This window comes from Gasterosteus aculeatus, chromosome 17 (assembly GCF_964276395.1).
Source record: "Gasterosteus aculeatus chromosome 17, fGasAcu3.hap1.1, whole genome shotgun sequence".
NCBI lineage: Eukaryota > Metazoa > Chordata > Actinopteri > Perciformes > Gasterosteidae > Gasterosteus > Gasterosteus aculeatus.
In genome coordinates, this window is record NC_135705.1 from 6,217,841 (window position 1) to 6,234,091 (window position 16,251).

The 16,251-nt window shown below is 42.2% G+C and overlaps 2 protein-coding genes across 24 annotated transcripts in view; one reads left to right on the forward strand and one right to left on the reverse strand.

Annotated features, from left to right (window-relative positions):
- arhgap9 (Rho GTPase activating protein 9) overlaps positions 1-225 on the reverse strand; it is a 32,879-nt gene extending 32,654 nt beyond the window's left edge. For all 22 annotated transcript variants that reach the window (XM_078091801.1, XM_078091797.1, XM_078091788.1 and 19 more), the window contains exon 1: positions 91-225. The gene's annotated coding sequence lies outside the window, so the exon portion shown is untranslated. The remainder of the gene's footprint in view (positions 1-90) is intronic.
- mars1 (methionyl-tRNA synthetase 1) lies at positions 206-16,247 on the forward strand. Of its 2 annotated transcripts, XM_078091809.1 has the most exons (22): positions 267-736; positions 4,051-4,141; positions 4,598-4,676; positions 5,012-5,143; positions 5,558-5,633; positions 5,797-5,981; positions 6,898-7,007; positions 7,627-7,743; positions 7,948-8,151; positions 9,220-9,421; positions 9,556-9,630; positions 9,854-10,024; positions 10,462-10,557; positions 11,270-11,387; positions 11,496-11,709; positions 13,067-13,198; positions 13,449-13,553; positions 13,666-13,861; positions 14,414-14,485; positions 14,717-14,743; positions 15,026-15,157; positions 15,620-16,247. In XM_078091809.1, the coding sequence occupies exons 1-22, from the start codon at positions 634-636 to the stop codon at positions 15,767-15,769; spliced, it is 2,787 nt and encodes a 928-aa protein (XP_077947935.1). In that variant the 5' UTR covers positions 267-633; the 3' UTR covers positions 15,770-16,247. The 2 variants fall into 2 exon arrangements, with proteins under 2 accessions (XP_077947936.1, XP_077947935.1); XM_078091810.1 differs by lacking the exon at positions 14,717-14,743 and having other exon boundaries at positions 206-736; positions 15,620-16,190.
- Positions 16,248-16,251: the final 4 nt, after the last annotated feature.

Genomic DNA, 16,251 nt, shown 5'->3' on the forward strand with positions numbered 1-16,251 from the left:
CTGGGAGAAATACAAATATTAATAACTTTACATAAATTAGCTAAACGGCAGCAAAGAGGAGAATTCCGCCGTGCACTTTTGCATATTTACAGTAATGCGTTGGCATTAAGTTGGCCGGTACTGCCCGTGGTGATACGTCCTCCTGGCGCTTTAAGCGGATAAGAAATAGCTTTCCCTGTCTGGGTTCGGTGGTTAAAGATTGGCTACAAGGGAACGATATTATTTTACAGAGAACCAATAACATTACAGGCCGTGCACTTGGGCGCTTATTTAACTACACAGCGTCCCCCGGTTTGCAATGGACAGCACGGCGCTCATATCCCGCCCGGCGGGGCTACGGTGGAGTAAAAAACAGGCAGATCTTGTTCATGACGAAATTTACGTGCTTTGAAGTGGCTTGTGGGAGTTGTAGTGCGTTTGATGGACGGCTATAATTTTATGAACGACACAGACGCGGACCACAAACTACATTTTCGCCATTTGTAAAAGTGACAACACTTCTTGCATCAGCGTGTGGACCACACTCGCCGGTAAAGTTACAAACAGCTGCTCGTCGTCTTGTTGTAAAGTAAAATAAATACACTTTTAAAGTCATATTGGGCCACACATAGCGGAACAGTTTCCAACGGCTAGATGAAGCTCTTCGTCAGTGAAGGCAACCCGCACTGCCTCAAGGTGTTAGCCGCACTAGAAGTGACCGGAGTTCATTGTGACGTCCAGAATGTCAACCACGAAGGTAAGAAAGCATGGTTAGCTTTTCATTTCACTGAATGTAGTTATGTTGTTGAGTGGGTCTGTTCAAGTTCGTGTATTATGTGTTATGTAACTGATGGTTCTATCGGCAATAGAAAGCTACCGTTAGCTGCAGTCCTGTTCAAGTAACGTTAGCTAATTTAGTAAGCTAACGTTAACTGTCAAGATTGACTTTTTCTCCCTGCGCCTGAGAATCAGCTAGAACGCTCGCTTACTGTACACCACTGCTTTTGTTTGTTTATTTAAATACTGTTCTTTTGTCTAACAGCGCCAATAGGCGTGGAAATCCTACCTGTTCAGTAAACAACCCGTCATCTCTGGAACAGTCCCGGGTCACACTGCACCTCGTTTATTAACCAGTACCACGAGACGGATGTTCGTCATTTATAGTTTATTACACGAATGAAAAAACCTGCGGAATAACAGTTATTCATTCTACTTCTGACTAACGTTACCATGTTACATGTCCAACGTAATGGACATGTCCATTACGATGTTTTCATCACACCTAACACAACCATGCACGTCCTTTCCCCAACTGTCTCTCCTGCACCAAACCAAGACTGGCTTGTTGCCTCGAAAACAAATGATCGATCAGGCCTTTCCTTCAAATGAAATTAAACAAAGTCGTCCTCAAGCTGTTAGTCTTTCCACTGTTGCAACCAATCAGTACTTCTGGTTTTGTCAAAATACATCTTCAAGCATGTCTGGGCCCACACGGTTTTCCCGCTCTGTTTGTCGGTAGTGGCGGTTGCTGGTGAGTCGGCTGCTTCTTCCATCGCGAGTCGTTAAACTGAAAACCCACCAGTGGCAAAAGTCACATCAAAATGTGGGTACGCGCGACCCAATTGCAAAGTGCCTCGGAAAATAGACTTCCGTCCTTGACAGGAAGTTGGGTTTAGGCTTAAAAAAACACTTAGTTTGGTTTCGGAAAAACAAGCTTGGTTGGCTTTAACGTGACGAATGACTCGCTTCAATACAGAGTGACTATTTTGTCAAGTTCCACACTGGAAACTTTACAAAAGTGAACGATCAAATGGAAGGAAACCAACAAGCCTTTGAGCAGCATCGCGCCACACAGCCACCAAAGCTCAAGTAGCCCTAAAGTTCATCCTTGGAGAAGCTTTCCTGAGCCCGAGGAAGAGCACTACTATGGATGTGTTAAAAGAGAAGTGAGTACTGACTTGGAGGTGGTGGCCAATTCATTCCTACAAAAGGAGCTGGGTTGCCGCAGAATGGTCCGGATCTTCCTGCGGTCTGCCGTATACTGTGTAACGCGTGTTTCTGTTCGATCCAAAAATGCTTTTCCCCAGAGAATCACGTTGGGAAATATTGAATAAGCGGTAAATACAATCCCTTAAAATTACCTAACTATATCTTATTTAAATCATTGGGTCTTAAAAGTTGTAAGTCCACTAATAGCTGAATTCAGAGATATTTCCCAGCTCCATCTACGTAAAGGAGCCTGAGACTAAAGCTGGGCCAAGTGCTGGGAGGCGGGATTAATGGGAAATCTAGTGCACTTGCTCCATTGGCCCATTTATGCAGATGATCCTCGGAGGATCTGGGTATTTTTAAACTCTGAAGCTGAACTATTTTCCCGTGATGAGCCAAAGAGCAACATTCGTAGGAATGAATGAGGCGCTGCCTCCAACTCTGTATCCAGTTCTCATTTTAAATAAATTATTACATTTCTTATTACTAATTTAAAATCTGTATGGTAACTTTTATATATAACTATACCATACATGCACACTGAGGGAGTGAACAAATTAGAAGTGGAAGTATGTCTGTGCAGGTGTAGGTTTTCATTCAACCCTATTTAAAAAATATTTTTGGTATTATTCCATCAGGAAAGACTGAAATGTTGATCTTTAATGGGGTCCAATAACGGCCATGTGACTCATTTCTCACCCACAGTTGAACATTTATTTCCAAAGAGAGGCTCTTAATGCAAGGCGTCTTTTCAACTGTTACACTTCTATTACCACTGTGATTTCTGACCACATGCTTTGTCTCTCGTGGACATCACGTGGATGCTGGTGTGTAGAGGCATTACATTGATTAAATGGTAATGCAGCCCGGCTTTGGGCTTATGTTGTGATTGTGTCAGGCATGTGAGCGATGTGTGTCTGTGGGAACAGGATCACTGAGGTGATTAACCAAGACCATCTGGCACCCAGCCTCGCTATATGAATGAAATGTACTAAGAGACACTTAATGTATACGAACATTGGTGTAGAAGTACATTGTTAAATATAAGTCCCTATTTATGGAAAACATTAATTGAATAGCTCACTGAGATTACCTCAGATTATCTGTTCTTTGTTATTTAACAATTTATTGATTACAAAGTCTTAAATATTGCACATTTATTTGGGTAAATATATCTTTAAAAAAAAATATATATATATTTCATGCTGTATTGAAATCTAAAACGGCCATATCAAATTGAAGTGACGAAACTAGTAAAAATGTAACAAGATAAATTAAGATAATCCTTTGATCATCAGAATTGTTCTAGTGATAAATTACACACAGAGAAGATCAAATCCATGGCCTTTAAAAGTCCATTATGTTCTTTGTACGTGATTCAAGTAATTAGTATCGAGGCTGAAAAGTTGGTCACAGTATTTTCCACAAATCATTTGGTGAATCTTGTGTTATTAGTTTGACTTTAAGATGGAGCGTTGGATTCATATATAGGAACAAAAGGGGTAAAATAAGTTGGATCTAATGCATTTACATTTTTTTTACATTTCCAACAAATTGGATTATAGACCAGCAATCTCAGAAAGGAAGTCACATGATAATATAAATAACGGTACTAATAGTTTAGCGTGTATGATGCATGATCAAACGCACATAGGCACCTACGCACAGATGCAAACGCTCACAGCATACCAATACGTATGTACTCAAAGGAATAATAACAAATGGGTAAAATACTAAAAATCAAGTAAAATAGAATCGAATAAATCAACTGAATGAAGTAAATATGATACATTTGTAACTGACTTTTATAGAAGGGTGACATTCTTATTGGGGCACGGTAGTAGAGCACCGTTGTGTTATAACAGCCCACCCCAAGTCCTAAAGTATAAAATAACTGGTCAATTTATATAGTTTCCTTTTGTTAGAAAGATGTTTTTACAACATGACTGCACCACCTCAAGAATCTCATTAAACTAGTCTATAACTAGTAGATTCATGCTAATCTGCATAACAATATTCTCCGCTGTTGTGTGTTAATTATTAGGTGTTGTTTGAGTAAATGTTATTTATTTGTATTTCCAGAGAGAGTGGTGCCTTTCCTCAGCCGTCCAGCCTTGCCGGCGCTGCTCCTGACCAGCGGTCTGCACCTTTTCAGTCCTAATGCCATCTGCCGGTCAGTAGACTGCTGCCCCTCATCCTTGGTCAAATACAGTATTAATGCTGAGCTGGCATGCATGTGGAAGTTGCTAATCATTACCACGGTATAATGTTTAGATGTGCAACATCTTAAATGGTAGAAGGCTAGAAGGGTGCTGTACGAGTCCATTTACCAGTTACACCAGTTGTATGTATCCATGTTCATATATTATGAATTGTAATGAATCCGTTTGCTTTAGCAGCGTTTTTAATTTGGAAATATAGCAACTATACTTTGATTGATAGAAACTAAATTGGTAAAATTCATCCCTCCAAACGTTATTGCCATGAAATCATTTTCAAACTATATATAAACATTTGGCAGCACATTGTAATTAAGTCCTTATTTAAGGTTTGTTTGTTTGGTACAAAAAACACTAAACGAGATGAAACAGTTTGACGGGACTTCCTTCTCTGTTTTGGATCTCCTTAGATACCTGTTTGAAGTAAGTGGACAAGCCTGCAGTGAGCTTTGCAATCGGTGGCTGGAATGGGAGGCCACAGATCTTCAGGTAAGCTCTACATAAAACGGACCTTTCAGTTTCCTTTGTAATCTGTTGTATAAAACATTAAACCTCTTTGAAATGCAAACTATTTTCGGTTCATGTATTTGTCTGTTCTCTTTAGTAGAATCCTCTTACCGCTCCTCAATGTCTTGCCAACGGGGACATAAATCCATGCAGCTAAATGATTAAAGCTCATGCTTTCAAAAGAACAATGTACTGGAGAAATCTATCGGCATGCTCTGTAGGCTTTAAGAAAATGAATTGTTTAACCTCAGTCATGCTTCTTTGGTTTACTGCTTGATCTAATGTCATTCAATTTCTGTTCTTTTTTCTTTGTGCAGCCTGCACTGCTACAGTCTCTTCACATGGCAGTACTGCAGGGGAAAGGTTCAGAGGTGTCCAAGGTCCTCCAAGGGTCTCTAAACTACATGGAGCAAAGCTTGAGCAAAGGGAACACGCCGTATTTAACCGGGGTACAGCATCATCATCTCCTCTTTAACTAATGCGCTACCAAATGCTGCTGATGCTGAGCTAGTGACGCATTTTTAAATTAAAAAGATTCATCCGGGGAGGAGCACCCTCATGTTGTAAATGTGCCTGAGCGTGGGTGGGGTCGGGGGGGGGGGATCAGCTCTCTGTGGTATTTGAAGCCCCTGAAGCAACAAGTCATCTGCATCTGTCGTGTATTTCATGTGTACAGAAGATTTGTTTTGTTGAGACTCTTGGTGATTGGGATGGCAAACACACTGAAGCCGTCACACCGGTGAAGATACTCGATACTGTGTGAGATCCAAGCATGCTTCACATCGTGATGAAAAGGGCATTTTGTTTTGGACAATTGATATAAGGAATATTGTTTAATTACTTAATGAAACGATGTGTTTCAGGATGCAGTTTCGGTTGCTGATGTTGTTTTGTGGGCTGCGCTGTATCCCATTTTGTCTGACTCTTCACTAGCATTGGGTAAGTATTAATAAACCTTAAAGTTTGCTTTATCTTTCTTTATAATGTTGTCTTCCTTGTGTTTTAATGGTCCGTATTGCTTCCCTTTGCTCTTCCTTTTTCTTAATTCCCTAATATCTCTTCCCCCACCATTTCTCTGCCTTTTTTTAAATGCATTTTTCAGGCGAGCACGCGTCTGTAAAGGCTTGGTTTGACCGCGGGGCTGTCATGCACAGTTGCCAGTCTGCTGCTCAGAAAGTGCTGCAGGGAAAAGGCCTGCAGGGCATGAAGAGCTTCATGCAGAGGCAGCCTGCCCTTCAGAGCAGCCCGTGCAGAGACACGCAGCCATGCAACGGCAACCCTGCTGAGGTATCAGATCATTGGAATCACGATCAGGCCTTAAGCATTCTTTCTGAAGAGGAATCTGAAAGGCTTAAGTGACTAACTACACTCATGCATTGGCCTCAGGAAACATGTACGCTCTGTGAGGTTTATAACAAAAACGTCTTTTTTATTTTCTTGGAGCTCTGGATGCTCCAACACAAACAACGCCTTGCAACACACATGTCCCGTCACACGTATCCCTTCCCACATATTATGAAGGCGTTGATAGTGCTGCAATGCTTTAATTCACCCCTCTTAAACCAACCAGGGCTCTCCTGTAAAGCAGATGCAACCTCTGTGTGACGGTTAACCTGGCTGTATGTGAGCATGTAGAGGTTTCATCACTTTTTCTACCCTTTGTTCTCTTTTTCTTGTGTAAGCATGTGAGGATATGAACAGGTGTCCATCAAAGTTCTGCAGCAGCGCTCACTGGTCCCTGTCAGAGGAAATGGCAGGGTGTGCTTATCTCAGATTGTTTAACGCTTTCTCTTCGGGCGTTCAGAGGTGTGGTCAAAGATCAAGTGGTAGCTGGTGGTATAATTTTAAAACACTGGAGGTTCTTGTCGCCCCGTAGTACTCTGTTGACAGACATCGTTTTGTGAACCTTAACTCTCCTTAGAATCATTTAGATGTATATAGATGTTACAAACCACACACTGAACAAAAAAAACATTTTGGATATGATACAGTGACTCGTATACTTGAAATGGAGTTAATTTTGTCAAGTTCAGTCTTGAGTCGGGGAGAATGAATTGAATGTCATGGCAGTTACTCAAAGTACAATTTATACCAAAACAATAACAAAATGTATTTCAACCTCACAATTAAAAATGTAATATTTATTTGGGGATATTAATAATTGGTTAAGCTGATGGGCGTCTGCATCTTAATGCTCGTCTAGGAGGAGGAAAGTGAGCGCGCGGTGTCCGTCGAGGAGATGGAGGCAGCTGCTCTAACCTGGAGTCAAGGTTTGAGCTCCTCTCCATTGGCTGCAGACCGACGGCACCCCATGTGAGTGATGCAAAGGGCTGTTCCTATTCTACAAACTAAGCGCATGCTCTTATTCAGGGCCGCTTCCAGTGAGCGTGGATGTTGCCGTTGGACAGTTAAGGATGCTATTTGATGTGGGGATCACATAACCTCGGACCCAACAATTTAAGAAATTAAAATCTAAGGCTGTAGAGAACATTCTTGAGAAGTTATAAGATGGAAATATCAAGGTGAGACAATACAGGGCAAAAACGTTTGTTTCATGCTGTGCTCTGTTTTCAGTTTTGAGTTTTTTTTGCTTCAACCAAATTTCTTGTTTCACACTAGTGGAGAGTTAATCAATTGGGGCAATTTTATGGGGTTATCTTAGTTATTTTCTTTTACCCTATTTCCCCGTAGCGTCTTTCCAAATGTATGACATTTTAAAGGGCAAATCTCTAGAGGCTGGACTTTTCTAAATTTTAAAGGCTCACTTCTGTAGCACTTGTCATACATCAAACATTACAGTAACTTCACAATCAATATTCTGTTTACATTGAGGGGTTTGTTCTTACATCATTCGTAGCCTGGTATATGGAACATTTTTCTCCTATTCGACCGGAAGTGTCTGCCCTTTGACCCCGTATTTGTTTCCAATCAGTTTACCACAGCAGGGCAAGCGAAACCTTCTTGTGACCAGCGCCTTGCCTTATGTCAACAACGTCCCCCACCTGGGCAACATCATTGGCTGCGTCCTCAGCGCTGATGCCTTCAGCAGGTAGGACGCAAAATCTCAAAAAATTTGAGATTTGAGTAAAAACATTTTTTACAGGAAAGCATTCACAATCTTGTTCATTTATACTGACTGGTTATTCGATCTCTCATTTTCCTCTTCCACTCATCCTGCTTTCTATCCCACTCACCCTCACTTATTCTCTGGGACTCCTTTGCTCTGTTTTCCCCAATCTTTCTATCTTTTAAGATACGGCCGTCTGCGAGGCTGGAACATGCTGTATGTCTGTGGCACAGACGAGTATGGCACCGCAACAGAGAACAAGGCCAGAGAGGAAGGTTTGACCCCCCAGCAGATCTGCGACAAGTACCATGCCATTCACTCCAGCATCTACAAGTGGTTCCAGATTGACTTTGACTTTTTTGGCAGAACCACTACCGAAAAGCAGACTGAGTAAGTGGAAGCAGGGAAGAATGCTTTGATTAGCTTTGATGTGAAAATCATAACGACGGGGCATTTCTTTCATCACACTCACAATTGAACGACAAAGATAAAAATACAGCTAAAGTTCCCCGGTAATAATGCAGAGCAACCTGGGTAACTATGGTTACATGTGGTTCTGATACTGCTTGGCTTTGCAGCAAACATGTTTCCATTTGATTGCACTTAAGATTAGTAAATTCTTGCAGTAGATACTAGTGTGGATGTCTAGCCCTTTCAAGCCTAAATTCGTCCCTCCTTAATCCCAGAGATTATTGATTATTCACTACTTAACTGGCAGTGGCGGTGTCGATCAAGGCAAAATAAATTTAAAATAGTGACTAACGTTATTCATTTTATAACCGTAAAGGGATAACTGATATGGAATTAATTGTTTCAAAGGATTGGAAAGATGCCCTAAGAAATTGTTGGTTGGTGTGAATTCTTGTCAGAGTTTGTATGGATACGGTGTCTGTTTGCACATGTATATGTTTTGGGTGATGAGTCTTAACGATTAGTTTCATCAATTATTTGTATTTCATTTGTCGTCAGTTGAAATGAGACTCTAATCCTTGAGCTTGTACATAGAAAAGGATTACAAAGATTAAAACTCGTTTTGTTTTATGGGCTTTGCTTTCATGAGTAAAAATAACATCACACGTGCCCCCAAACCTTTCTCCATGGGGAAAAAAAAAAACAGCCCAGAGATTAAAAACTTTTGTTTGGACTCAAAGAAGGACTTTGGATTCCGGGTCTTATATTTTAAATTTGAAAATCCAACACCAAAGATTACCATGGGCTTTTCGTACCATTTTACTTCATGTTTAGTTTCAACAAACCAATAACACATAGTCTCTTCTAATGCTGATATTTCTTGCTATATTGATCCAAAAAGTGGGGAACGGAAAATGGGTTTGTCATTGAATGACAAGTGAATTCCCACACAACACATTTTTAGTGTATTCATACGGCTTTTCAACTAGAATTTATTTTTCCTTCCATCCCCCTTCACACTATATCTGTCCTCTCTTATCCTTTCAGGATTGCCCAGAATATTTTCTGGAAAGTCCACCAGCATGGTTTCCTTTTGGAAGACACCGTGGAGCAGCTGCGCTGTGAGAACTGCAAGCGCTTCCTCGCCGACCGCTTCGTAGAGGGCATCTGTCCCCACTGCAGCTACCCAGAAGCTCGCGGTGACCAGTGTGACAAGTGTGGGCGGCTCATCAACGCCGTGGAGCTGAGTGTAAGTAAGAAGGAGCACGTTGACGCTAAAGAGGGGGAGAGTCACGATGAGTCAATGCCGGTTATTGCTTTTTAACTGAAAATGAGAACGATGGCGTTGTTAAACGATGAGCATTGACGGTTGTCCCCTTTCAGGAACCCCAGTGTAAAGTCTGCAGGCAGACTCCCGTTGTACGCTCCTCCAAACATCTTTTCTTGGATCTGCCAAAGGTATGCTTTCATACTGCCTTGTAATGACCTCGTTAGGCCATGATGCAGATTAGACCATGCTTGTTTGTCTTGGGCCCGTTTAGAGAGAACAAAAAGTCAGCATGTTATCCTGCTTGTCATTTGGTTACGTAATCGACGTTACTCATTTCCGCAGCTGTGGTTTGGCGTGATGACATTCCGTGTTATTGTCAGCATTTTTGTTCTCGCTCTGTCTTTGATGCAGCTCGAGGCTCAGTTGGAGCAGTGGCTTGACAAGTCAACCAGCACAGGAGACTGGACAGCAAATGCCAAACAGATCACTCGCTCCTGGCTGAGAGATGGCCTCAAACCTCGCTGCATCACCAGGGACCTGCGGTGGGGAACGCCAGTACCTCATCCCGACTTTAAAGAGAAGGTCTGCTATTGTAACCAAGAGTAAAACATATTTTTTGTTAATAATGTGTTATATAGTAGAAAAGATTCACACAACTTTTTTTATTTTTATTGAAGCCCAAACGCTCTGATAAATTATTTGCTTGAAAGAAAATGAATGAAAACACCTAATGTATAAGACCAGGTTCCTAATTCAGTATTCAAAATGACAATGTCATTAGCTCTACAAATGCAGAATTGACTGACGATACTGCCGTGCTCATCAAGAGACTGTTCTTGCATGTCGAAACATGTTGTAACACTAGCTGCTTCTTCTTAGTGCTCATCTAAATGTCCCCAGACACTATTGCGTGGGGGAAACTTACTGAAGTTACATCGCGCATCTTGTGGATTGTTTTATGGTAGTAAAATTTAAATTCATTTCTTTAACGCAAAGCGTCTCTCTTGCTGCTTCTGCAGGTGTTCTATGTGTGGTTTGACGCCCCCATTGGTTATCTGTCCATTACCGCCAACTACACTGACCAATGGGAGAAGTGGTGGAAGAATCCGAGTCAGGTAACCAATCCCCACCCCTCCATCCCCTCCCATCTGAACACGCACGTCAGGAGTTACGAGCCGAGCCGTCTAATGATGCACAAGCTTGCCACTGACCGCGTCCCGCTCGCAACACAGAATGGGTCTGATCGCTTTTTTCTTTGCTCAATCTGGTCCTTCGCGCACTCCGTTAAGTGTTATTTCTGGCACAGTATCAATTTACTGAGAAACCGATGACGGCGAAACCACTCGGATTATGAAAAATAAGCACAATCAGTCTTGTAATTGCCGCTGCCATGTACAAGCAGTATAATGTGAAGGAGGAAATGCAAAGCTTTGGTACCGTCTTAATATAATTTTTGACATTTTGTGTCTACGTAGAACGTCTCACGCACATATTAACAAGTGTGTTAATTTACATGGGGACTCCTTTTAACATTCAAATGTTTTATTTCTGTATTTACACTAAAGATAAAAAACACATCTTCCTCAATATTTTTCTCCTCCAATCTCCATTTGAAACCTCAGGATTGTGTGTGGGAGTTTGGGGGGGTGTGTGTGTGTGTGTGTGTGTGTGTGTGTGTGTGTGTGTGTGTGTGTGTGTGTGTGTAGAGAGAAAAAAAAAAGAGCTGGGGGTTGGGGAGAGCTGATAAGTCCTCTTTGAACTAGATGATCTCATGATGATCTAATATGATGTCATCCTCACAGTCCAGTGCTCCGTGTCTGCCACTAGGTGGAGCTGTACAACTTCATGGCCAAAGACAACGTGCCATTCCACAGTGTGGTGTTTCCCTGCTCCCTACTGGGAGCGCAGGACAACTACACTCTGGTCAACCACCTCATTGCCACTGGTAAGCACTGGATCGTATCCGTCGGGCAGTTAACCCGACGTAGACGTGATGAATCACCACGTTCCGTTTCAGCTTTGAGAGTCATTTTTTGCTGTAACTCCCTCGCAGAGTATCTGAATTACGAAGACACAAAGTTCTCCAAGAGCCGCGGCGTGGGTGTGTTTGGAGACATGGCCATGGACACGGGCATCCCGCCCGACGTGTGGCGCTTCTACCTCCTCTACGTGCGCCCAGAGGGACAGGATTCAGCCTTCTCCTGGGCCGACATGGCTCTGAAGAACAACTCTGAGCTGCTCAACAACTTGGGCAACTTTATCAACAGGTGGATGGTCACATACCTTTGTTCCAGATGTGATTCGCTAGTGGTATCATTTAGATTTCGGTCTGACTTTGACTTTCACTAATGAGCCTAACAATTAACACCAATCACCTCATACTACTTCCTCCTAGAATCGGACGTGTTTCCGATTCTTTTTCTATTTAAATTGTTCTCCTAGGACAGTATTAGCAATAAAGAAAATGGGGCAATCCACCTTAAGTTGCTCACATTTTGTTGATAATAAGTTTCACTCAAAAAGTAAATATGCAACGCAGCTGTCATCCAGTCCAATTAACTAGTAAGTTTTCAAACTGTTGTACTCAATAGAAAATAAAGTCTGTTAGAGCAATAACTATTACAGGAGACTTGAGACTAGTTTTCTAAATTTGTTTGGGATGGTGTAATTTAGCCCCAATTACATTGCCTCAAATGATTTTTATAAGATCAGGGTTAAATCCCACATCAAAGATTTTTCTCTGCAGCTTTTTTCCAAAGTACCTTGATCTTTAAAATTGGTCTCGGGCAGCAATGTTGATGCCTAATTGGTTCAAAAATATCTTGTAGGTTGCATCCAGCCTGAGGTGTTGGAGGTAAAAAAAAAAAAAGTATTGTGCTTCAGAAAATCATTTCTGTCCCTGCCTGGATCCAGTTACCAAATCACTACATCATTTGGGACAGCGTGTCCATCTTGGGGCTGCTTTTTTTGTTTTAATTCCTAAACGTTTCTGGGCTGTGGTGTTCCAGCTAATCTTTCAGCTTGACAAACTGACGTGTAAATCCTCCTTTTACCTGCGGCAAACACGATTTTATTGACTGCGATGTCTCAGTTCTTGTAACGGCAACAATGTCCCTCTTTATTCTCCTAGGATGAAAAATCTCAAGGCTTCGGTTTGTATTTGTAAATTAGTTTCACCAATTAAAAGACTAAATCAAATGAAGAAAGCAGGTCACACAAAGTTCACGCTCACACATCAAAATATCACTTCATTGTAAATTTGACAGTGGTCTGGCACACTGTACTCAGGGGGGAGGGGGGGGGGCTGAGAGATGTGTAAAATATAGAACAGTCTGTTGCATCAGATAAGACAAACGCTCTCACTACCAACATCTTCCTGATGCACACGCCAAAGTCTCTTTTTAATTTTTATCACTGCGCAACAGACACTGTTACAGTGTCGAGGCAATGCAGGAGCTGATGAAGCTCAATGCCGTTTCCTTTAGCTGAGGACTTTATATCATCTGACAACAAAATGTATAATTTATAAACTATTAGCAAGTCAAGCAATGTGGCAGCTCAGTTTTCTCTCACTGTTTTCTCTCGCGGCCTTTTCCTCACTCCTTTCCTCCTCCTCACCTGCAGAGCCGGCATGTTCGTCACTAAGTTCTTTGAGGGCAGTGTGCCTGCGATGGAGCTCCAGCAGGAAGATAAGAAGCTCCTGGCGCTGGTGGGCTGGGAACTGCAGCAATACATCCAGCTAATGGACAAAGTCAAGTAAGGCTCATAGACTCACAAAAGTTTAATGTTGGGATATCAGTTCATTCTAAAATCGCTTTCAAGGAGTAAAGTTATACTCTTTAATTAGATTAAATCAGTCATTTAAAATGATTCAAATGAGTGTACATTTTCAGTGAAAACATATTGGTAGATAACTCTATATTTAAACTTTTACTAAAGTAAATTCCGTGTAATAACTCTGTCAGTGTCACCCTGTCATCAATTTTCCTATGAAATTTTCCACCAGAATCCGCGATGCTCTGAGACACATCCTCAACATCTCCCGCCATGGCAACCAGTACATTCAGGTCAACGAACCCTGGAAGAAGATCAAGGGAGGGGAGACTGAGAAGTGAGAAGGCTTTGACCAGTTTAGCACAACCTGTATTGCTGTGGATTCATACACAGCAGACAGATTGGTTTTTGCAGATTTGTAAATTCAAAATTTGATATTGCCTCTTCAGGCAGCGTGCGGGCACGGTCACCGGTGTGTCAGTGAACATCGCCTGCCTGCTGTCGGTGATGCTGCTGCCGTACATGCCGGCTGTGAGCCAGACCATCAGGGATCAACTCAATGCCCCTCAGTCCTGCGTCAATACCATGTTGCAGGGCACTGGCACCTTTGTCTGCTGCCTGAGTGCCGGCCACCGCATCGGCACTGTGAGTACGACCTGGAAAGAGAAGTACACGCACGGTTCGTACACTCTGACTGTCGAACCGCCTGCATGTCGACGCTGGGTGATACAATGAGGATGCAACTGGCTGTCAATATTCTAGTACCCTGGAGGACATCATGTGAACACACACACACATATATATATGACGCCTTGGAATAGCAAGTTTCTCTCAGGCCACTTGTCCCCTCAGGCCTAATTGTGGTGACCAGTGTCTGCAGCAGCCTGTCAAGACGCGTGACTGAGGTCTCTTGACCAGCAGCACCGGACCACCGTGTGCTGGTCCGGTGCTGCGTGTCAAACTAACACGGGATACACAACTCTGCATTTGAAAGTGTCGTGATTGAAACTAAAGCAAAGCAAATCTCTCGTACAGAGATCTGGTCTTTGTTGTTCAAAGACGAGCACGAAGTCTCCAGGTTGAGATTTCTAGCTTCAATGGACTTTGCCTTGATCTTCAATCGCAAACCTTTTAAACAACATTTATAGATATTCTTTTTTTAAATGTCTAACTTTTTGTTCCCTCTTGCATTGCCAGGTCAGTCCGTTGTTTCAGAAACTGGAGGTGGACCAGATTGAGGCTTTGAAGAAGAGATTTGGTGGACAGCAGGTACTTGATGTTTATGATCTCTAATGGTCTGTGCATGTTCATACAAGTCTTCTAGTAATATAGGTTGACTATTTATGAATAATTGAAAAAGAAATATTCGAAAATGCATTGCCATTCAGGGGCTTTTGTCAGACCGTCTCCCCATCGATTAATGTTTAATGTATTACACATCCATCATATAGATATAAAATAATTCCTCTCAATAACTTCTCCTCAACCGCCTGCCTCTAGCCTGAAGATGAACCACCTAGAAAAAAGGTATCGAGTGGTATTTGTTTGAAGAGTCCCTCCCCACTGGTTGTTTCTGCCTTCACTAACACTGGCCGCTCATCTAACATGCTCGGATTTATTTTACTTCATTTTTACCCTCATTCCTGTATGTCCAGAGTGATTTGCCGTCCATTTAATCTTTGTGACTGGTCCATATTTTGAGTGTCGAGTGTCATTGTTTGAAATGAAGGAAATTAATATCCATAAATATTAACCATCAAAACCTCCTTCGATTCAAAATGATTTCCATTGGTCTGTTTGCGCCCTCAGATGACCGCTCCGAGTGCTGCCAGCGCTCCGCCCGCCGCCGTGCCGGCAGCCGCCGCCGCCGCCGAGGTGGCTTCGGTGAACGGAGCGGACCCAGAAAAAGCCAAGCAGCTCACGCAGGCTGTGGCTGAGCAGGTGAGCTGGCTGCTTACTAGCAACACAGTCCTTAAATCCTGGAATCAATCACGCAGAAGTATAAGCTAAATAAATTTCAATCGCGTTGTTCAAATGGCATATTTTGTCTTTATAATAATCCATACGACAGAAAGGGAACGGGTGGCATCTTCCGTAAGGAACAAAAAACAGTCGCGAAAAATAGATCTCGCGCAACAGCCTGCTGGAATAAATGTTTGCTTTAAGTTTCAAAAGAAAGATCGTTGTTAGATCCAGACCTTTTAAATTTTGCAATCCATTTATCAAAATTGAATTCTCAAATTTTTTTAATTTTACATTGTGCTCACAATAAATGCAGCAATAGAATTTTTTGGATTCTCTAACTTCCAAGCCAAGCTGTCAACCGCGATTTGTCTATAAAAGCTCAAAGTTAAATGAATGAGTAACAAATCTATTAAACCCTGACATTTCTATTCACGACAGGGGGAAAAGGTGCGAGCACTCAAAGCCCAGAAGGCGGAGAAGGCCGTGATCACCGCGGAGGTGGCCAAACTGTTGGACCTTAAGAAACAGCTGGCTGTGGCTGAGGGGAAGAGCGCGGAGCCTGCACCTCAGAAGGGCAAGAAGAAGTGAGACTAAATTAGAGTGAAGGCGGGTTAGTGAGAGTAGAATGGTCTGAGGTATTATTGTGGCGAATGGGAACAAGATGTACACTAAAAAGGGAGGCGAGGGTATTACCTCGAGGCAAAGCCGTGACAGGATCGAAGACAATGTGGTGTTGGCTCTGAGGACTAATGCAATGCTGGATGGGCCGGCGGGGAAATGAAAACACAGAGGCTCAAATGAACACAGCTACAGAAAGGAGGGATTTTTCCAAATCCCCACACCATAAGGAACTGATTTTTATACTCCCCCTGTGATAGTCAGCATACGGTATTAGTGTTGAAAGGTGTGTTGTACTTTATTTTTTTTATCTCTTGGAATTTTTTCTTCCATTTGCTACAAATACCTTTTATTGGATCTGGAAAATAAAGGGATTACGATTACCTGAAAATTGCCTTTACTCTCCTGTTCTCAGTTATCTTTCACAAATAAACATCACATGACACAAGAGA